Below are 23,143 nucleotides of genomic sequence, written 5' to 3'. Positions count from 1 at the left end.
CTCACGCTGTCGACAGCAGGCTCACAACATCATAATAGACTTATCCCACCCCAGTAATCACCTGTTCAATCTCCTCCCATCCGGCAGGAGATACAGAAACATCTCTGCATGGACATCCAGAATGTGGCTGTGCCCCTTGACAATAGGTACTTCTGTTTGAGTACTGTTGGGGGGGGACAGCTTACCTGGGGGAAGCGACAGTGGCCGTGCCTCCGGCACAGAGTCTGGTCCTGTAGCTCAGAAGGGTAGGGAAAGGAAGAGGAGGGCAGTTGTAATAGGGGACTCGATAGTAAGGGGGTCAGATTCTGTGGACGCAGTCCAGAGACCCGGATGGTAGTTTGCCTCCCTGGTGCCAGGGTCCGGGATATTTCTGATCGTGTCCAAGATATCCTGAAGTGGGAGGGTGAGGAGCCAGAGGTCATGGTACATATAGGTACCAATGACATAGGTAGGAAAAGGGAAGAGATCCTGAAAGGAGAATATAGGGAGCTAGGAAGGGAGTTGAGAAAAAGGACCGCAAAGGTAGTAATCTCGGAATTACTGCCTGTGCCACGCGACAGTGAGAGTAGGAATGCAGTGAGGTGGAGGATAAATGCGTGGCTGAAGGATTGGAGCAGGGGGCAGGGATTCAAGTTTTTGGATCATTGGGACCTCTTTTGGCGCAGGTGTGACCTGTACAAAAAGGATGGGTTACACTTGAATCCTAGGGGGACCAATATCCTGGCAGGGAGATTAGCGAGGGCTACTGAGGTGACTTTAAACTAGAATGGTTGGGGGGTGGGAATCAAATTAAAGAGGCAAGGCGAGAGGAGGTTAGTTCACAACAGGGGGATGGGAACCAGTGCAGAGAGACAGAGGGGTGTAAAGTGAGGGTAGAAGCAAAAAGTAGTAAGGTGAAAAGTAAAAGTGGCAGACCGACAAATCCAGGGCAAGCATCAAAAAGGGCCACTTTTCAACATAACTGTATAAGGGCTAAGAGAGTTGTAAAAGCATGCCTGAAGGCTTTGTGTGTCAATGCAAGGAGCATTCGTAACAAGGTGGATGAATTAAAAGTGCAGATTGTTATTAATGAATATGATATAGTTGGGATCACAGAGACAAGGCTCCAGGGTGACCAAGGATGGGAGCTCAACATTCAGGGATATTCAATATTCAGGAGGGATAGACATGAAAGAAAAGGAGGTGGGGTGGCGTTGCTGGTTAGAGAGGAGATTAACGCAATACAAAGGAAGGACATAAGCCAGGAGGATGTGGAATCGATATGGGCAAATTTTGGAAAGGTGCAAAAATAACAGGGTTGTTATCATGGGTGACTTTAACTTCCCTAATATTGATTGGCACCTGATTAGTTACAAGGGTTTAGATGGGGCAGAATTTGTTAAGTGTGTCCAGGATGGATTCCTGTCACAGTATGTGGACAGGCCGACCAGGGGGAATGCCATACTAGATCTAGTACTAGGTAATGAACCGGGTCAGGTCACAGATCTCTCAGTGGGTGAGCATCTAGGGGACAGTGACCACTGCTCCCTGGCCTTTATAATTATCATGGAAAAGGATAGAATCAAAGAGGACAGGAAAATTTTTAATTGAGGAAAGGCAAATTATGAGGCTATAAGGCTAGAATTTGCGGGTGTGAATTGGGATGATGTTTTTGCAGGTAAATGTACTATGGACATGTGGTCGATGTTTAGAGATCTCTTGCGGGATGTAAGGGATAAATTTGTCCCGGTGAGGAAGATAAAGAATGGTAGGGTGAAGGAACCATGGGTGATAAGTGAGGTGGAAAATCTAGTCAGGAGGAAGAAGGCAGCATACATGAGGTTTAGGAAGCAAGGATCAGATGGGTCTATTGAGGAATATAGGGAAGCAAGAAAGGAGCTTAAGAAGGGGCTGAGAAGAGCAAGAAGGGGGCATGAGAAGGCCTTGGCGAGTAGGGTAAAGGAAAACCCCAAGGCATTCTTCAATTATGTGAAGAAAAAAAGGATGACAGGAGTGAAGGTAGGACCGATTAGAGATAAAGGTGGTAAGATGTGCCTGGAGGCTGTGGAAGTGAGCGAGGTCCTCAATGAATACTTCTCTTCGGTATTCACCAGTGAGAGGGAACTTGATGATGGTGAGGACAATAAGAGTGACGTTGATGTTCTGGAGCATGCTGATATTAAGGGAGAGGAGGTGTTGGAGTTGTTAAAATACATTAGGACAGATAAGTCCCCGGGGCCTGACGGAATATTCCCCAGGCTGCTCCACGAGGCGAGAGAAGAGATTGCTGAGCCTCTGGCTAGGATCTTTATGTCCTCGTTGTCCACGGGAATGGTACCGGAGGATTGGAGGGAGGCGAATGTTGTTCCCTTGTACAAAAAAGGTAGTAGGGATAGTCCGGGTAATTATAGACCAGTGAGCCTTACGTCTGTGGTGGGAAAGCTGTTGGAAAAGATTCTTAGAGATAGGATCTATAGGCATTTAGAGAATCATGGTCTGATCAGGGACAGTCAGCATGGCTTTGTGAAGGGCAGATCGTGTCTAACAAGCCTGATAGAGTTCTTTGAGGAGGTGACCAGGCATATAGATGAGGGTAGTGCAGTGGATGTGATCTATATGGATTTTAGTAAGACATTTGACAAGGTTCCACACGGTAGGCTTATTCAGAAAGTCAGAAGGCATGGGATCCAGGGAAGTTTGGCCAGGTTGATTCAGAATTGGCTTGCCTGCAGAAGACTGAGGGTCGTGGTGGAGGGAGTACATTCAGATTGGAGGGTTGTGACTAGTGGTGTCCCACAAGGATCTGTTCTGGGACCTCTACTTTTCGTGATTTTTATTAACGACCTGGATGTGGGGTTAGAAGGGTGGGTTGGCAAGTTTGCAGATGACACAAAGGTTGGTGGTGTTGTAGATAGTGTAGAGGATTGTCAAAGATTGCAGAGAGACATTGATAGGATGCAGAAGTGGGCTGAGAAGTGGCAGATGGAGTTCAACCCGGAGAAGTGTGAGGTGGTACACTTTGGAAGGACAAACTCCAAGGCAGAGTACAAAGTAAATGGCAGGATACTTGGTAGTGTGGAGGAGCAGAGGGATCTCGGGGTACATGTCCACAGATCCCTGAAAGTTGCCTCACAGGTGGATAGGGTAGTTAAGAAAGCTTATGGGGTGTTAGCTTTCATAAGTCGAGGGATAGAGTTTAAGAGTCACGATGTAATGATGCAGCTCTATAAAACTCTGGTTAGGCCACACTTGGGAGTATTGTGTCCAATTCTGGTCACCTCACTATAGGAAGGATGTGGAAGCATTGGAAAGGGTACAGAGGAGATTTACCAGGATGCTGCCTGGTTTAGAAAGTATGCATTATGATCAGAGATTAAGGGAGCTAGGGCTTTACTCTTTGGAGAGAAAGAGGATGAGAGGAGACATGATAGAGGTGTACAAGATAATAAGAGGAATAGATAGAGTGGATAGCCAGCACCTCTTCCCCAGGGCACCACTGCTCAGTACAAGAGGACATGGCTTTAAGGTAAGGGGTGGGAAGTTCAAGGGGGATATGAGAGGAAGGTTTTTTACTCAGCGAGTGGTTGGTGAGTGCACTGCCTGAGTCAGTGGTGGAAGCAGATACACTAGTGAAGTTTAAGAGACTACTAGACAGGTATATGGAGGAATTTAAGGTGGGGGCTTATATGGGAGGCAGGGTTTGAGGGTCGGCACAACATTGTGGGCCGAAGGGCCTGTACTGTGCTGTACTATTCTATGTTCTATGTTCTATGCAGAACACTAAGGGACAGAAAACGCTGGTGGGAGTTGTGTACAGGCCACCTAACAGTAGTAGTGAGGTTGGGGATGGTATTAAACAGGAAATTAGAAATGTGTGCAATAAAGGAACGGCGGTTATAATGGGTGACTTCAATCTACATGTAGATTGGGTGAACCAAATTAGTAAGGGTGCTGAGGAACAGGATTTCTTGCAATATATGCAGGATGGTTTCTTGAACCAACATGTCGAGGAACCAACTGGAGAGCAGGCTATTCTAGACTGGGTATTGAGCAATGAGGAAGGGTTAATTAGCAATCTTGTCGTGAGAGGCCCCTTGGGTAAGAGTGACCATAATATGGTGGAATTCTTCATTAAGATGGAGAGTGACATAGTTAATTCAGAAACAAAGGTTCTGAACTTAAAGAAGGGTAACTTTGAAGGTATGAGACGTGAATTAGCTAAGATAGACTGGCAAATGACACTTAAAGGGTTGACGGTGGATATGCAATGGCAAGCATTTAAAGATCGCATGGATGAACTACAACAATTGTTCATCCCAGTTTGGCAAAAGAATAAATCAAGGAAGGTAGTGCACCCATGGCTGACAAGGGAAATTAGGGATAGTATCAATTCCAAAGAAGAAGCATACAAATTAGCCAGAAAAAGTGGCTCACCTGAGGACTGGGAGAAATTCAGAGTTCAGCAGAGGAGGACAAAGGGCTTAATTAGGAAGGGAAAAAAAGATTATGAGAGAAAACTGGCAGGGAAAATAAAAACTGACTAAAAGCTTTTATAGATATGTGAAAAGAAAAAAGATTGGTTAAGACAAATGTAGGTCCCTTACAGACAGAAACAGGTGAATTGATTATGGGGAGCAAGGACATGGCAGACCAATTGAATAATTACTTTGGTTCTGTCTTCACTAAGGAGGACATAAATAATCTTCCGGAAATAGTAGGGGACGTAGGGGACAGAGAGTCCAGTGAGATGGAGAAACTGACGGAAATACATGTTAGTAGGGAAGTGGTGTTAGGTAAATTGAAGGGATTAAAGGCAGATAAATCCCCAGGGCCAGATGGTCTGCATCCCAGAGTGCTTAAGGAAGTAGCCCAAGAAATAGTGGATGCATTAGTGATAATTTTTCAAAACTCTTTAGATTCTGGACTAGTTCCAGAGGATTGGAGGGTGGCTAATGTAACCCCACTTTTTAAAAAAGGAGGGAGAGAGAAACGGGGGAATTATAGACCGGTTAGCCTAACATCGGTGGTGGGGAAACTGCTAGAGTCAGTTATCAAAGATGTGATAACAGCACATTTGGAAAGCGGTGAAATCATCGGACAAAGTCAGCATGGATTTGTGAAAGGAAAATCATGTCTGACGAATCTCATAGAATTTTTTGAGGATGTAACTAGTAGAGTGGATAGGGGAGAACCAGTGGATGTGGTATATTTGGATTTTCAAAAGGCTTTTGACAAGGTCCCACACAGGAGATTAGTGTGCAAACTTAAAGCACACGGTATTGGGGGTAAGGTATTGATGTGGATAGAGAATTGGTTGGCAGACAGGAAGCAAAGAGTGGGAATAAACGGGACCTTTTCAGAATGGCAGGCAGTGACTAGTGGGGTACCGCAAGGCTCAGTGCTGGGACCCCAGTTGTTTACAATATATATTAATGACTTGGATGAGGGAATTAAATGCAGCAGCTCCAAGTTTGCGGATGACACGAAGCTGGGCGGCAGTGTTAGCTGTAGGGAGGATGCTAAGAGGATGCAGGGTGACTTGGATAGGTTAGGTGAGTGGGCAGATTCATGGCAGATGCAATTTAATGTGGATAAATGTGAAGTTATCCACTTTGGTGGCAAAAACAGGAAAACAGATTATTATCTGAATGGTGGCCGATTAGGAAAAGGGGAGGTGCAACGAGACCTGGGTGTCATTATACACCAGTCATTGAAAGTGGGCATGTAGGTACAGCAGGCGGTGAAAAAGGCGAATGGTATGCTGGCATTTATAGCAAGAGGATTCGAGTACAGGAGCAGGGAGGTACTACTGCAGTTGTACAAGGCCTTGGTGAGACCACACCTGGAGTATTGTGTGCAGTTTTGGTCCCTAATCTGAGGAAAGACATCCTTGCCATAGAGGGAGTACAAAGAAGGTTCACCAGATTGATTCCTGGGATGGCAGGACTTTCATATGATGAAAGACTGATGAACTAGGCTTGTACTCATTGGAATTTAGAAGATTGAGGGGGGATCTGATTGAAACGTATACAATCCTAAAGGGATTGGACAGGCTAGATGCAGGAAGATTGTTCCCGATGTTGGGGAAGTCCAGAATGAGGGGACACAGTTTGAGGATAAAGGGGAAGCCTTTTAGGACCGAGATGAGGAAAAACTTCTTCACACAGAGAGTGGTGAATCTGTGAAATTCTCTGCCACAGGAAACAGTTGAGGCCAGTTCATTGGCTATATTTAAGAGGGAGTTAGATATGGCCCTTGTGGCTAAAGGGATCAGGGTGTATGGAGGGAAGGCTGGTACAGGGTTCTGAGTTGGATGATCAGCCATGATCATACTGAATGGCGGTGCAGGCTCAAAGGGCCGAATGGCCTACTCCTGCACCTATTTTCTATGTTTCTATGTTTCTATGAAAAAGAACAGCTTTCTCCCCAGGGCTGTTGTGCAACCGTTCAATGTATCCAAATATTTATAGATCCTGTCCCATAAGATATAGGAGCAGAATTGGGCCACTTGGCCCATCGTCTATGCTCTGCTATCCCATCATCACATTTATTATCCCTCTTAACCCTATTCTTCTGCCTTCTCCCCATAACCTTTGACACCCTGACTAATCAAGAACTTACCAACCTCCGCTTTAAATATACCCAATGATCTAGTCTCCACAGCAGTCTGTGGCAATGAATTCCATAGCTTCACCACCCTCTGGCTAAAGAAATTCCTCATTTCTCTTCTAAAGGGCAGTCCTTTTATTCTGAGGCTGTGCTTTTTCATCCCAGACTCCCCCACCCTAGGAAACATCCTCTCCACATCTACTCTATATAAGCCTTTCAATATTTGACAGGTTTCAACTAGATTCTCCCCGCATTCTTCTGAACTTCAGCAAGTACAGGTTCAGAGCCATCAAATGCTCCTCATACGGTAACCCTTTTTAGATTCTTGATTGGTTGGGGCATGAAGGGGTATGAGGAGAAGGCACGAAACTGGGGCTGAGAGGAAAGTTGGATCAGCCGTGTTGAAATTCTGGACCAGACCTGATGTTCCTACAACTTATCTTATGGTCTCGTGTTCTTACGGTCTTTCATTCCTGGAATCATTCTTGTGAACCTCCTCTGGACCCTCTCCAATGCCAGCACATCTTTCCTTAATAAGTGGCCCAAAGCTGCTCACAATATTCCATGAGGTCTGACCAATGCCTTACAAAGCCTCAGCAATACACCCTTGCTTTTATATTCTAGTTCTCACCTTCCTCACTACTGATTCAGCCTGTAGGCTAACTTGTAGGGAACCCTAAATGAGTACTCCCGAGTCCCTTTACACTTCTGAGTTTCGAATTACCTCTTCATTTAGAAAAAAGTCTGCACCATTATTCCTTCTATCAAAGTTCATGTCCAAACACTACCCTACACTAAATTCCATCTCCCACTTCTTTGCTCAGTCCCCCAGTCTAAGCCCTCCTGCGGACTTTCTGCTTTGTCAACACCACCTGCCTCTCCACCTATCCTCATATCATCTGCAAACTTGGCTACAAAGCCATCAGTTCTGTCCCACAGAACTCACTTCAGTAATTTCCCCACCACCGATGTCAGGCTCATCAGTCTGTAGTTCCCTGCCTTGTCCTCGCTACTTTTCTTAATGCAGAAGTAAGTGTTACAGTTACAAAGTGCAGGCAGACAAGAACATGACAGGGTAAATTTGAAGGTCAGGAGTCCAACTTACACAAGGGAACTCTTCAATAGTCTCTAAAAATTGGGAATAGAGGTAAAAAGCAATGGAAACAGGGAATTGAAAATGGTCACAATGGTAGCTGATTCATTAGATGAAGCAGCGCTGGAGGATCAGGCTCGATGGGCCAAATGGCCTAATTCCGCCCCTATGTCTTATGGTCTAAATCAGGGGTTCCTAACCTTTTTATGCCATGGACCAATACCGTTAAGCGAGGGGTCCGAGGACCCCAGGTTTCGGAGCCCCTAGTCTAAATGTAAAATAAAGATTAATTGTAAGTTAGAGAAAGCGATTAAACAAGAGAACAAATGTTTCTTGTGTAATGAAATTGGTATTGGTTTATTATTGTCACATTTATCAAGAGAACTGTTTGTACGGTTCCGATGATTGAGGTAGTACAACGTAAAATGAAAGAGTAAAGTGTTGTGGAGAATGTGCTGTGCTGTTTGACTATAAGGCCTGACAAGATTGTGAGGTCAAGAATACCATTCAAGAGACTTATAGCCATTGTAGATGCTGTCCTTAAACCTGGTGGTACGTGCTTCCGTGATTTTGTATCTTCTGCCCGATGGGAGAGGGGAAAAGCGAGAATGTCTTGGGTGGGTGGGGTCTTTGATTATGCTGGCTGGTTTACTGCGTTAGCAAGAAATCCATGTGCCAATAATAAACCAACTTACCCTCATCTCAAAATATCTCGGATGTGCTCCCACATTTTGATAATGTGGGAAGTTAGTTTTCTCGGTTTGAAGCCAATGGATAGAATCTCCAGTAACAAACCAATTTATTGAAGATTGGCCATAGTCGTTTTGAACTGCAGGGCAAGTTCAGTGGGCCAGTGGCCTGCAGCTTCCATGTTTAATTGACAAACATCTCTGGTTGTGCCCAAAGCCAGCTGTGTTTGTCCTTTGTGGTTGGGTCAGTACTTTAGCTGATTACACTAGTGGGAAAAGCTATTGAACAACTTTCTGTTAAAGAGCATGCATGTCTTTTTCTTTGCATTTGACAAGACGCCGCTGACTTTTGCTGTCGGTTCAAGTTTAAGTTTATAGAACAGAGAACAATAGAGCATGGCGTAGTCCAAGCTGGAGTCGGTGTTGCCCCCAGTGTTTGCTCAGCAGAAGACAAGCTGTATTGTGTTTGACTGCAGATTTGTGCCTCGTGCTGTGTGTGAGCATTGATACCTTGGCCCTGGAGGAACAGTGTTTTGTTTTGCTGGATTCATGGGAATTTATGTATGGTTGAATGACAATTAAACTTGAAATTGAACTTCAATTTCAACGGGCCCTTTGGCCAACAATGTTGAGCTGAACCAATTAAATTAGTACTCAAATGGCCAACCAAACTAACCTCTTCTGCCTCCACACGGTCCACATCCTTCCTTTTCCCTCTCATTCACCTGCCTATCTAAATGTCTCTTAAAAGCCCCTAATGTACTTAGCTCTACCACCTCCCCAGGCACCCACGACTCTCTATGTAAAAAACCTGCCCCTCACATCTCCTTTGAAATTGCCCCCTCACACCTTAAATGCCATTTGGTATTAGACATTTCACCCCTGGGAAAAAATACTGTCTAACTACTTTATCTATGCCTCTCATAATCTTATAAACATCTTTCAGATCTCCCATCATCTTGCGTCGCTCCAGAGAAAACAACCCAAGTTTGTTCAACCTCTCGTCATAGCACCTGCCCTCTGAACCACGCAACAACATCGTTAACCTCTTCTGTACCCACGACATCTTTCCTATAATGGGGTGACCAATACTCCAGATCAGAATCAGAATCAGGGTTATTATCCCTGGCCTATGACATGAAATTTGTTAATTTGGCAGCAGCAGTTCAATGCAATACATAATCTAGCAGAGAGAGAGAAAAAAAAAATAAAACAATAATAAATAAACAAGTGAAACAATTGCGTATATTGAATAGATTTTTAAAAAGTGCAAAAACAGAAATACTGTATATTAAAATAAAGTGAGGTAGTGTCCAAAGCTTCAATGTCCATTTTGGAATCGGATGGCAGAGGGGAAGAAGCTGTTCCTGAATCGCTGAGTGTGTGCCTTCAGGCTTCTGTACCTCCTACCTGATGGTAACAGTGAGAAAAGGGCATGCCCTGGGTGCTGGATGTCCTTAATAATGGACACCGCGCCCTAAAGATGACCTGGGTACTCTGTAGGTTAGTGCCCAAGATGGAGCTGACTAGATTTACAGTCTTCTGCAGCTTCTTTCGGTCCTGGGCAGTAGCCCCTCCATACCAGACAGTGATGTAGCCTGTCAGAATGCTCTCCATGGTACAACTATAGAAGTTTTTGAGTGTATTTGTTGACATGCCAAATCTCTTCAAACTCCAGATGAAGTATACCTGCTTCTGGCCTTCTTTACAACTACATCGATATGTTGGGACCAGGTTAGATCCTCAGAGATCTTGACACCCAGGAACTTGAAGCTGCTCACTCTCTCCACTTCTGATCCCTCTATGAGGATTGGTATGTGTTCCTTCGTCTTACCCTTCCTGAAGTCCACAATCAGCTCTTTCGTCTTATTGACGTGGAGTGCCAGGTTGTTGCTGTGGCACCATTCCACTAGTTGGCATATCTCACTCTTGTACGCCCGCTCATCACCACCTGAGGTTCTACCAGCAATGGTTGTATTGTCAGTAAATTTATAGATGGTATTTGAGCTACGCCTAGCCACACAGTCATGGGTATAGAGAGAGTAGAGCAGTGGGCTAAGCTCACACCCCTGAGGTGTGCCAGTGTTGATCATCAGCAAGGAGGAGATGTTATCACCAATCCGCACAGACTGTGGTCTTCTGGTTAGGAAGTCGAGGATCCAATTACAGAGGGAGGTACAGAGGCCCAGGTTGTGCAACTTCTCAATGAGGATTGTGGGAATGATGCTATTAGATGCTGAGCTATAGTCGATGAACAGCATCCTGACATATGTGTTTGTGTTGTCTAAGTGATCTAAAGCTGTGTGGAGAGCCATTGAGATTGCATCTGCTGTTGACCTTGTGTTGTCTAAGTGATCTAAAGCTGTGTGGAGAGCCATTGAGATTGCATCTGCTGTTGACCTTGTGTGGCGATAGGAAAATTGCAGTGGGTTCAGGTCCTTGCTGAGGCAGGAGTTCAGTCTAGTCATAACCAACCTCTCAAAGCATTTCATCACTGTTGCTGTGAGTGCTACTGGGCAAAAATCATTAAGGCAGCTCATGTTATTCTCCTTAGGCACTGGTATAATTTTTGCCTTTTTAAAGCAAGTGGGAACTTCTGCCCATAGCAGTGAGAGGTTGAAAATGTCCTTGAATACTTCTGCTAGTTGGTTGGCACAGGTTTTCAGAGCCTTACCAGGTACTCCATCAGGACCTTCCACCTTGTGAGGGTTCACTCTCTTTAAAGACAGCCTAACATAGGCCTCTGAGACAGAGATCACAGGGGTCATCAGGTGCAGCAGGGATCTTCACAGCTGTAGTTGTGTTCTCCCTTTCAAAGCGTGCATAGAAGGCGTTGCTTCACGACCAGATGAACTCATCGTTGCTATTCATGCTATTGGGTTTCGCTTCGTAGGAAGTACTGTCTTACAAACTCTGCCAAGGTTGTCGTGCATCCGATGTTGTCTCCAACCTTGTTCGCAATTGTCTCTTCACCCTTGAAATAACCCTCCGCAAATCACACCTGGTTTGCTTGTACAGACCGGGTCACCAGACATAAATGCCACAGATCTAGCCTTAAGCAGGTAACAAACCTGGTTCATCCACGGCTTTTGGTTTGGGAATGTACAGTAAGTCTTTGTGGTCACACACTCATCCACACAGGATGAAATGCTTTTTGGGCAGCCTTTCATTGATTCTGTTATAGTTACTATTCTATAGATTTGTTGAATATGCCCACAAGAAAATGTAGCATGGGGTTATATGGTGACATACAGTGGCACGTAAAAGTTTGGGCACCCCGGTCAAAATTTCTGTTACTGTGAATAGCTACGTGAGTAATGTGGATTGGACTGTATTCAGGGATTCATCTTCAAACCTGGATGAGTATGCTGCAGTTGTTACTGACTTCATTAAAACCTGTTTGTGGAGATTCAGCATGACATCTGAAACTCTGACGAACTTCTATAGATGTAGGTAGTGGAGAGTATATTGACCGGCTGCATCATAGCCTGGTATGGGAACACCAATGCCCTTGATGGAAAATCCTACAAATGGTAGTGAATTCAGCCCAGTCCATCAGGGTAAAGCCCTCCCAACCACACCATATCTACATGAAATGCTGTACCCTTTTTGGCTATTATAAGTTCTATTTTAACTTCATCAGTCCACAGGACTTGTTTCCAAAATGCATCAGGCTTGTTTAGATGTTCCTTTGAACCCTTGAATAGAACTTTTTGGCTGCAATGAGCAAAGGTGTGTTTGGAAAAAAAAGGGTGCAGAATTTCATGAAAAGAACACCTCTCCAACTGTTAAGCACAGGGGTGGATCGATCATGCTTTGGGCTTGTGTTGCAGCCAGTGGCACGGGGGAACATTTACTGGTAGAGGGAAGAATGAATTCAATTAAATACCAGCAAATTCTGGAAGCAAACATCACACTGTCTGTAAAAAAGCCGAAGATGAAAAGAGGATGGTTTCTACACCAGGATAATAATCCGAAACACACCTCAAAATCCACAATGGACTACCTCAAGAGGCGCAAGCTGAAGGTTTTGCCATGGCCCTCACAGTCCCCCGACCTAAACATCATCAAGAATCTGTGGATAGACCTCAAAAGAGCAGTGCATGCAAGACGGCCCAAGAATCTCTCAGAACTAGAAGCCTTTTGCAAGGAAGAATGGGCGAAAATCCCCCAAACATGAATTGAAAGACTTTTAGCTGGCCCCAGAAAGAGTTTACAAGCTGTGATACTTGCCAAAGGGGGTGTTACTGAGTACTGACCATGTAGGGTGCCCAAACTTTTGCTTTGTGTCCTTTTCCTTTATTTGTTATTTTGAAACCATAAAAGATGGAAATAAAAAAGTTTTCTTGCTTAAAATATTAAAGAAATGTGTCATCTTTTACTTTATGCCTTTTGGAAATCAGTTCATCTTTTACTCGTATACATTTCTCTGACCTTAAATTCGACTTTTGAACTAAGACATTCTACCAGCTTGCAGAAGACAACAAACTGTGCAAATGCAAATAATAAATAAATAATCCATAAATACCGAGAACATGAGATGAAGAGTCCTTGAAAGTAAGTCCATAGGTTGTGGGAACAGTTCAATAATGGGGTGAGTGGTTCTCCACTTTTGTTCAAGAGCCTGATGGTTGAGGTGTAATAACCATTTCTGAACCTGGTAATGCAAGTCTTCAGGCTCTTATACCTTACACTTTCTTCCTGATGGCAGCAGTGAGAAGAGAGCATATTCTGGGTGGTGAGGATCCCTGATGAAAGATGCTGCTTTCCTACGACAGCATTTCATGTAGATATGGTGTGGTTGGGAGGGCTTTACCCTGATGGACTGGGCTGAGTTCACTACCATTTGTAGGATTTTCCATCAAGGGCATTGGTGTTCCCATACCAGGCTATGATGCAGCCGGTCAATATACTCTCCACTACCTACATCTATAGAAGTTCGTCAGAGTTTCAGGTGTCATGCTGAATCTCAGCAAACTTCCAAGGAAGTAGAGGCACTGCCGTGCTTTCTTCGTAAGTGTAGGAGCGGATATCGGAGGTAGGTTGTTTTACACAGAGGGTGCGTAGAAAGTGTTGTGAGGAATGTGGTAGAGGCAGATACATTAGGGACTTTTAAGAAAATCTTAGATAGACACATGGATGATAGAAAAACGGAGGACTGTGTGGAACGGAAGGCTTACGTTGATCCGTGTAAGTTAAAAGGTCAGCACAACACTGTGGGCCAAAGGACCTGTACTGTGCTGTAGTGTTCTGTGTTCTATAATTGCACTTACCTGCTGGCTCCAGGACCAAGTCCACTGAAACAGTAACACCTAGGCATTTAAAGTTGCTGACCTCTCCACCTCAGACTCTCTGATGAGGACTGGCTCATGGACTCTGGTTACCTCCTCCTGAATGAAGTCTATATAATCAGTTCCTTGGTCTTGCTGACATTGAGTGAGAGGTTGTTGTTATGGCACCACTCAGTCAGATTTCAAAAGACAATGCTTCAAAAAGGTGACATCCATTGTTAAAGACCCCCATCACCCAGAGGCCCACTCCCCTCATTACTACCTTCAGGAGGAAGATGGACACTCAACATTTTAGGAACAGCTTCTTTTCCTTTCATCAGTTTTCTGGACGGACAGTGAACCCGGGTACACAACTCTCTACTTTTTTGCTCTCTTTATGCAATACCTATTTAATTATATATAGTGTGTTAATTATTATTGAGAGCCACAAAACAAATTTCACAAGTGATAATAAACCTGATTCTGATTAGAACATCGATCCTGCATTCATACCCTTGCTTATCAAGAATCTTTTTACTTAAAACTAATTAATGACTACTTCCATTGTCCTTTGAAGAAGAGACATTCAAAGACCATCAAACTTCTTCAGAAAACAAAAAGAACTCATCAGTTTTGAGTGGGCAATGTGTTATTTGTAAAGTCATTGAGTTTAATGACCAGATAATCTCGTTTCGGGGATGTTGACCAAGATCACACACCAACAGACTTAGCGCAACACAGCCTAATGATTCTCAAGGCTACTGTCCCAAGGCTGTCATGTTCACTCTGTAGGGAGTTTTCATACTGCGGTATATTATTGGAGAGAAATAGGATTGTGCGATCACTCGAGTTGAGTATGATATTTTCCTAAAGGGTTGTCTATTGCTGGGTCTTCAGGTGGTTTCAAGGTCGAGCTGGGATCCACATATTCTGGTGTCATGTGGGCAAGAGGAAGTGGTGACTGTGGTTAGTGGACGGGTCTTTCGGTTGTTCAGTCTGTCCTTTTGCAGCTGCTGCCTGTTCTCTGCAGCACACAGAGTTCACTCTCATGTAGCGCAGCTCCCTCTTGAACAGATTTCCTCCAGGCATAGCTATCGGGTGTAATGTCTTCCCAGATTTTAGATGTCATGTTGAATTTCTTCAGGCTGAATTTGATGTTATCTTTGAAGTGTTTCCTTGCCCACCAGGGGCTCATTGACCTTCCCTCCACTGGGAGTAAAGGATCTGTTTGAGGAGATGTGACTTAGACATCCAGGTGACATGACTCATCCAGTGGAAATTGTATTGTTTTGTCATGGTGGAGATGCTGTTCATGTTGGCCTTCTCCATTATGCTGGTGTTAGTGCCTCTGTCCTTCCAGCTGATCCTCAAAATCTTCAGTAAGAGCTTCTGGTGGTGTTGTTCTAGGGCTTTCAGTTGTCTCCTCTAGGTGGTCCATGATTTTGCTCCAGACAGTAATGTAGGAAGGACGACTGGTCTATAGACCAAAAGTTTTGTTTCGACCTTTATGTTGCAGTCCTTAAGTATCTTTTCCTTAATCTTGCTAGGCTCCAGTAGCACAACTCAGGTGGTGGTTGATCTCTGAGTCGATGTCTGCCTTTGAGGAGAGAATGCTGACAAGGTAGGGAAAGTGGTCTACATTTTCAATGGTGATTTTGTCAACTTTTATGGAGGGCTGGATAAATGGCAGGTTGGGTGGTTGCTGATATAGGACCTGGGTCTTTTTTATATTTAAGACAAGACCCAGGGCCCGATATGCCTTGGCAAAGAGTATATTATTGATAAAACAACAGGAATTCTGCAGATGCTGGAAATTCAAGCAACATACATCAAAGTTGCTGGTGAACGCAGCAGGCCAAGCAGCATCTATAGGAAGAGGCGCAGTCGACGTTTCAGGCCGAGACCCTTCGTCCTGAGTTAGTCCTGACGAAGGATCTCGGCCTGAAACGTCGACTGCGCCTCTTCCTATAGATGCTGCTTGGCCTGCTGCGTTCACCAGCAACTTTGAAGTATATTATTGATAGTTGTTTTTTAAAGACAGTTTCATTTGCAATAGTCACTTACATAACTTTAATATTTGGAATCTAATCAGGTAAATTCACAGAATTACATTTTTATAATGATTCCACATTCCAACTAGCAGAACTCCTTTGAATATTCAGTATTGGGTTTAAACTAGAGTGCAGGGGGATTGGGAGCAGAGTGCCAGAATGGTTAGTGGAGAGGTTGTGGAGGCAGATGTTGGTAAGACCTCAGACCAAGTTAGAAATCAAAAGGTTGAGCATGGTGCGACCAAATTCAAAAGGGTGAATACTGGACTGAAGGTGATGTATCTGAATGCACGCAGTATACAGAATAAGGTAGATGAACTTGCAGCACAGTTGCAGATTGGCAGGTATGATGCTGTAGGCATCACTGAATCATGGCTGAAAGATTATAGTTGTGAGCTTAATGTTTGAGGATACACATTGCATCGAAAGGATAGGCAGGAAGGCCAAGAGGGCGGCGTTGATCTGTTGGTTAAAAATGAAATTAAATCATTACAAAGAAGTGACATATTGTTGGAAGGTGTTGAATCATTGTGGATAGCGCTAAGGAACTGCAAAGATAAAATGACCCTGATGGGAGTTGTATACAGACCCCAAACAGTAGTAAGAATGTGGCCTACAAATTACACCAGGAGGTAGAAAATACATGTCAAAAGGGCAATGTTACAATAGTCATGGGGGACTTCAGTATGCAGGTAGGTTGGAAAATCAAGTTGGTGGTGGATTATAGGAGGGGGAATTTCTTGAGTGCTTACGAGATGGCTTTTTAGAGCAACTCTTGGTTGTGCCCACCATTGGCCCTAAGTGATCTTAGTGATCATAGTTTGATCGAATTTACCCTGAGATTTGAGACGGAGAAGCTGAAGTCAGATGTATCAGTATTACAGATGGGAATTACAGAGGCATGAAAGAGGAGCTGGCCAAAATTGATCGGAAAAGAACACTGACAGAGATGGTGACCGAGCAGCAATGGCTGGAGTGACCGAGCAGCAATGGCTGGAATTTCTTGAAACAAGTTGGAAGGCACAGGAAATATACATCCAAAAGAGGAAGAAGTATTCTAAAGATGACGCAACCGTGGCTAACAAGAGAAGTGAAAGCCGATATTAAAGCCAAAGAGAGGGCATATAATACAGCAAAAATTAGTGGGAGGTTAGAGAATTGGGAAGCTTTTAAAAACCAAGAAAAAGGCAACGAAAAGTCATTAAGAAGGTAAAAGTGGAATACGAAAGTAAGCTAGCGAATAATATTAAAGAGGATACTAAAAGTTTCTCCAGACACATAAAGTATAAAAGAGAAGTGAGACTGGATATCAGACCACTGGAAGACTATGCTGGAGAGGTAGAAGTGGGGGACAAGGAAATGGCAGGCGAACTGAATAAGTAGTTTGCATCAGTCTTCCCTGTGGAAGACACGAGCAGTATGGTGGAAGTAACAGGTGTCAGGGGGCATGAAGTGTGTGAAGTTCCATAATTAGAGAGGAGTTTCTTGGGAAGCTGAAATGTCTGAAAGTAGATAAGTCACCTGGACCAGATGGTGTACACCCCAGAGTTCTGAAAGAGGTGGCTAGAAAGATTGTGGAGGCGTTAGTAATGATCTTTCAAGAATCACTAGATTCTGGAATAGTTCCAGAAGACTGGAAAATTGTAAATGTCACTCTACTCTTCAAGAAGGGAGAGAGGCAGAAGAAAGAAAAGATGTATTGACATTGGAGAGGGTCCAGAGGAGGTTCACGAGATTGATTCCAGGAATGAAAGGTTTTTATGAATGAAGAGCATTTCATTCATAGCTCATGGCTAGGCATAGCTCAAATACCATCTACAAATTTGCTGACCATACAACCATTGTTGATAGAATCTCAGGTGGTGACAGGAGGGCACTCAGGAGTGAGATATGCCAACTAGTGGAGTGGTGCCGCAGCAACAACCTGGCACTCAACGTCAGTAAGACGAAAGAGCTGATTGTGGAGTTCAGGAAGGGTAAGACGAAGGAACACATACCAATCCTCGTAGAGGGATCAGAATTGGAGAGAGTGAGCAGCTTCAAGTTCTTCGGTGTCAAGATCTCTGAGGATCTAACCTGGTCCCAACATATTGATGTAGTCATGAAGAGGGCAAGAGAGCGGCTATACTTTATTAGGATTTTGAAGAGATATGGCACCCTGACTAATGAAGAACAAATACACTCAAAAACTTCTATAGTTGTACCATGGAGAGCATTCTGACAGGCTGCATCACTGTCTGATATGGAGGGGCTACTGCACAGGACCGAAAGAAGCTGCAGAGGGTTGTAAATCTAGTCAGCTCCATCTTGGGCACCAGCCTGCAAAGTACCCGGAGCATCTTTAGGGAGCAGTGTCTCAGAAAGGCAGCGTCCATTATTAAAGACCTCCAGCATCCAAGGCATGCCCTTTTCTCACTGTTACCATCAGGTAGGAGATACAGAAGCCTGAAGGCACACACTCAGCAATTCCGAAACAGCTTCTTCCCCTCTGCCATATGATTCCTAACTGGACTTTGAAGCTTTGGACACCACCTCACTTTTTTTAAATATACAGTATTTCTGTTTTTGCACATTTTTTAATAATCTGTTCAATATACGTAATTGATTTACTTGTTTATTTATTGTTATGTTTTATTTTATTTATTCATTTTTTTTCCTCTCTCTGCTAGATTATGTATTACGTTGAACTGCTGCTGCTGAGTTAACAAATTTCACATCACATGCCAGTAATAATAAACCGGATTCTGATTCATAGCTCTGGGCCTATACTCATTGGAGTTTAGAATGATGAGGGGGGATCTCATAGAAATCTATCAAATATTGAAAGGCCTAGATGGAGTGGATGTGGAGAGGATGTTTCCTGTAGTAGGGAAGTCTAGGACCAGAGATCACAGCCTCAGAATAAAAGTACAGCCATTTAGAACAGAGAAGAGGAGGAATTTCTTTAGCCAGAGGGTGGTGAATCTGTGGAATTCATTGCTGCAGATGGCTGTGGATGCAAAGTCAGTTGGTGCATTTAAAGCTGAGACTCACAGGCTCTTCATTAGTCATGGTGTCAAAGGTTACGGGGAGAAGGCAAAAGAATGAGTTTGAGAGGGATAATAAATCAGCCAGTGGAACAGACTCGATGGGATGAATGGCCTAATTCTGCTCTTATGTTTTATAGTCTAAATTCCAGAATAATCCCTAACAGCTCACAGACTCTTTCTCAACTGCTGAGGAGATGATGTCATTTGAGCACATTTTAACAGTGAGAAAAGATGATCTACCCTGATGAAGGGTCTTGGCCTGAAACTCCAATTATTTATTCATTTCCATACATGCTGCCTGACTTGCTGGGTTCCTCCAGCATTTTGTTTGTGTTACTCTGGATTTCCAGCATCTGCAGAATCATTTGGGTTGACGAACAGAATTTTTGTACAGGGGGTTCAGAATTGCCAGACTGGGTAACAGCTTCTTCCCTCAGGCTGTGAGACTAATGGATACTGCCTGCACCAAGGTCTCATCACTAGAACAGTGAGCTACTTACTGTACTTTTTACTTGAGCTGCACACTTTGAATTGTATTTCATTACCTTATTTATGGTACTATTTTGTTTTATGTGCTGTGTGTGATATACGTTTTGTGGGTGTACCTTGGTTTGAAGGAATGTTGTTTCATTTGGTTTTATATACAGTACGCACAGTTAGATGACAATACATTTGAACTTTACTTGACTTGACAGCGTCAACAGTTTGGGCCCAAATCCTATTCCAGGTTTAGACCATAAGTCATAGAGCAGAATTAGGCCATTCAGCCCATCGAGTCTGGTCCACCATTCCTTCATAACTGATTTATTATCCCCCCCCAACCGCATTCTCCTTCACTGCCTGTAACCTTTGACACCCTGACTAATGAAGAACCCATCAATCTCTGCTTTTTAAGTAGTCAATGACTGAGAGGTAAAAGATCACATGTTAGCTCACCACAGCATCCTACTTTATAATTTCAACTTCCAATCGTGCTAATAGAAAAGCATCTTAGGAAATAGAAGTGGTCTCTTAGGGAACTTGGTGTACAGTGGTAGTCAAGGTTCAATTCCTTCCGCTGCCTGTGAGGAATGTGTATGCTCTGCCCATGAGAGCGTGGGCTTCCTCCGGTTGCTCCAGCTTCCTTCCAAAGTCCAGAGGTATACAGCTTAGGGTTAGTCAGTTGTGGGCATGCTATGTTGGCACTGGAAGCATGGCGACAATTGCAGGCTGCCCCCAGCACATCCTCCCTGATGCAAACAGCACATTTCACTCAACACACATCAAAGTTGCTGGTGAACGCAGCAGGCCAGGCAGCATCTCTAGGAAGAGGTACAGTCGACGTTTCGGGCCGAGACCCTTCGTCAGGACTAACTCAGCATCTGCAGAGTTCCTCGTGATGAGCACACTTCACTGTATGTTTCAATGACAAATAACGCTCATTTTTTAGGTTGTTTTCTCTGGAGCGTCAGAGGCTGAGCAGAGATCTGATAGAGGTTTATAAGATTATGAAAGGCACAGATAGAGTAGACAGAGAGTATCTTTTTCCCAGGGTTGAAATGTCTAATACTAAAGGGCATATATTTAAGGTAGAAGGGGTATTTTCAAAGAAGATGTGAGGGGCAAGTTTATTACACAGAAAGGGATGGGTGTCTGTAATGCGTTGCCAGGGGTGGTGGTAGAGGCAAATACATTGGGACCTTTAAGGGACATTTAGGTAGACACATGAATGTGAAGAAAATGGAAGGATAAGGTCATTGTGTAGGCAGAAAGGATTAGTTTAGCTGGCCATTTGAATACTAATTGTTTCAGCATAATGTTGTGGGTCGAGGGGCCTGTTCCTGTGCTGTACTGCTCTATGTTCAGGGACTGGTTAAAAAAGAACTTCCACTCTGAGATGCCCATCCCTATATGCACACACGTCAGGTTTGCTTAGCAGGAATCCCAGCTACTTGCATCATTGCCCTGAGAAATCCTGCCTCAGACCAGAACTAGACCAAAGTCAATATAGGTGAAAGTTTATGGTCACATGCACAATGAAAAACTCACTTGCAGCAACACCATACGTACATTAAGTCACAGAACATTACAGTGCAGAAACAGGCCTTTTCGCCCATCTAGTCCATGACTAACAATTATTCTTCCTTGTTCCATTGACCTGCATGTGGACCATAGCCTAAAATACCTCTCCCATCCACGTATCCAAATTTCTCTTAAAGGTTGAAATCAAACCTGCATGCACCACTTCTGCTGGCAGCTTGTTCCTTACTCTGAAGAAGCTCCCCCTCAGATTGCCCTTAAATATTACACCTTTCACCCTTAACCTGTGACTTCTAGTTCTTGTCTCACCCAATCTCAATGGAAAAAGCTTGCTTGCCTTTACCCTATTTATACCCCTCATCATTCTGTGCACCTGTCAAATCTCCCCTCATTCTCTGATGCTCTAGGGCAGGGGTCCCCCACCTTTTTTGCGGCCCAGTGGTTGGGGACCACTGCTCTAGGGAATAGAATCCTAACCTATTCAGTCTTTCCCTATAACTCAGCTCAATATCCTGGTAAATTTTCTCAGCAGTCTTTCAATCTTATTGGCATCATTATCACCTCTGCAGCATACAACATTAGATAAGCAGCACAAAGAACATAAATTAAACATAAATTATACACAATGTTTACCAAAAAAATCCAATGAGAACAAAAAAGAAATCAACTTTAGCACAAAGTGACAAGAGTGGATGTAGTGTGACTAAACTGTAGTGATTAGGCTTTAGCTGGTTGGTTGGAGGAATTAGCTGTTACTGTGTTTTATTTAGAGATACAGCACGTACCAGGCCCTTCTGGCCCACCAAACCACATTGCTCAGCAACCCACCTATTTAACCCTAATCTAGTCACAGGACAATTTACAATAATCTAGTGTCCTGCGAACGGGAACGGTGGACTGTGGGTGGGAACCGGAGCACCCGTAGGACACCCACATGCAGATGAGAAGAACGTGCAAACTTTCTTACAGAGGATGCTGGAATTGACCTCCAAACTCCACTGCCCTGAGCTGTAACAGCATTCTACTAATCACTAATCTACCATGGCACCCTTGCGCCTGAACGTGGCGATGTGGGACTTCAGGTTTACAACGAGTTGATTTCACATTACTTCATTTTACAACTGGGTTGAGAACTTTGTTTTAAATGGTGGAACCTGGTGGGGCTGCAAACCTTAACTTTCTGAAATGGTATCTAGGTGAGCCATGGCTATTGACCTACAAGTTGGAAGGGTGGTGAGACTAAAATTACCCTTTGTGGGAGATTCTTCCTGTTATAATTCTCTCTCACAAATAGAGCAGTGATTCATCGACTCAATGTGGAGCACAGGAATTGATCGCAAATTTCCGTAAATCCCTTAAGCCCACTCCTGTCACACACACAGTATGTGTGGAGGTGCCTGTCCTTTCAAGATATGATTTGACCATATAGTCACAGAGAAGTACAGCACAGAAACAGGCCCTTTGGCCCATCATCCATGCTAAACCCATTTAAACTCCCTATTCCGAATGACCTGCACCAGGACCAAAGCCCTTCATATCGCTACTATCCCTGTACCTATCCAAGCTTCTCTTAAACATTGAAATTGAGCTCGTATACACCACTTGTGATGGCAACTCATTCCACACTCTCACAACCCTCTGAGTGAAGAAGGTTCCCCTCACATTCCCCTTAAACTTCTCACCTTTCACCCTTAAGCCATGGCCTCGGAGGACTTCCGGTAGAGCTCATGGAGTGAAGTCGTGTTCTTGACTCGCTCCATTACCTCTGAGTTTTTTTTCTTATGATCAGCTATATTTTAACTAACCATTAAGGCATTGACTTTTACAATACTTTGAAACAAATTGGGCTCTTCGATAATCGGATGTTTTTAACGTCTGCTATGTCTAAGAATGGAAAAAATGGGAAAGACGGCAAACCTCCGGTTAGACCGAAAGGTACCGATCTTCCTCCGACTGAACCACCGGTGACTTTGAAAGCTATATCGGATCTAATTCAAAGGGAAATTTCAACCTCTATTACGGAACCGATTCGTTTGGAAATTTCAATTAATTTCCAGAAAATTGCCAATTCAATCGATAAAATACAATTATCTATTACGGAACATCAGTCGGCTATATCTAATCTTCAAAAATCCACGCAACAAAATGAACTCAAGATGGGGAAAATTGAAGAAACAATTACTATAATGAAGAAAAAACTTGACTTTCTGACCTTTAAAAACTCTGACTTAGAATCCAGAATGCGACGGCAGAATCTTCGAATGATTGGTGTGCGTGAAGCTGTGGAATCTGACAACCCTATGAATTTTTTTCTCAACTTTTAAAAGATGCATTTCCTACTGTATTTCCTGACCAACCACCGTTATTGGATCGGGCTCACAGAGTTCCATCATACTCGTCTAAG

General features: G+C 43.7%; 1 protein-coding gene across 3 annotated transcripts in view; it reads left to right on the top strand.

The window, feature by feature from the left end:
• Positions 1–23,143, top strand: part of LOC134345111 (choline-phosphate cytidylyltransferase A-like) — a 108,296-nt gene that overhangs the window by 21,534 nt on the left and 63,619 nt on the right. For 2 of the 3 annotated variants that reach the window (XM_063045280.1, XM_063045282.1), the window contains exon 2: positions 15,188–15,261. The exons of the other annotated variant lie outside the window; for it this stretch is intronic. In XM_063045280.1, the coding sequence (XP_062901350.1) occupies positions 15,230–15,261 (32 nt within the window). In that variant the 5' untranslated portion in view covers positions 15,188–15,229. The remainder of the gene's footprint in view (positions 1–15,187; positions 15,262–23,143) is intronic. 3 annotated transcript variants of the gene reach the window in all.

This window comes from Mobula hypostoma, chromosome 4 (assembly GCF_963921235.1).
Source record: "Mobula hypostoma chromosome 4, sMobHyp1.1, whole genome shotgun sequence".
Taxonomy (NCBI): Eukaryota; Metazoa; Chordata; class Chondrichthyes; order Myliobatiformes; family Myliobatidae; genus Mobula; species Mobula hypostoma.
Note: the sequence above shows the minus strand (reverse complement) of the source record. Positions and strands in the feature narration are given on the sequence as shown.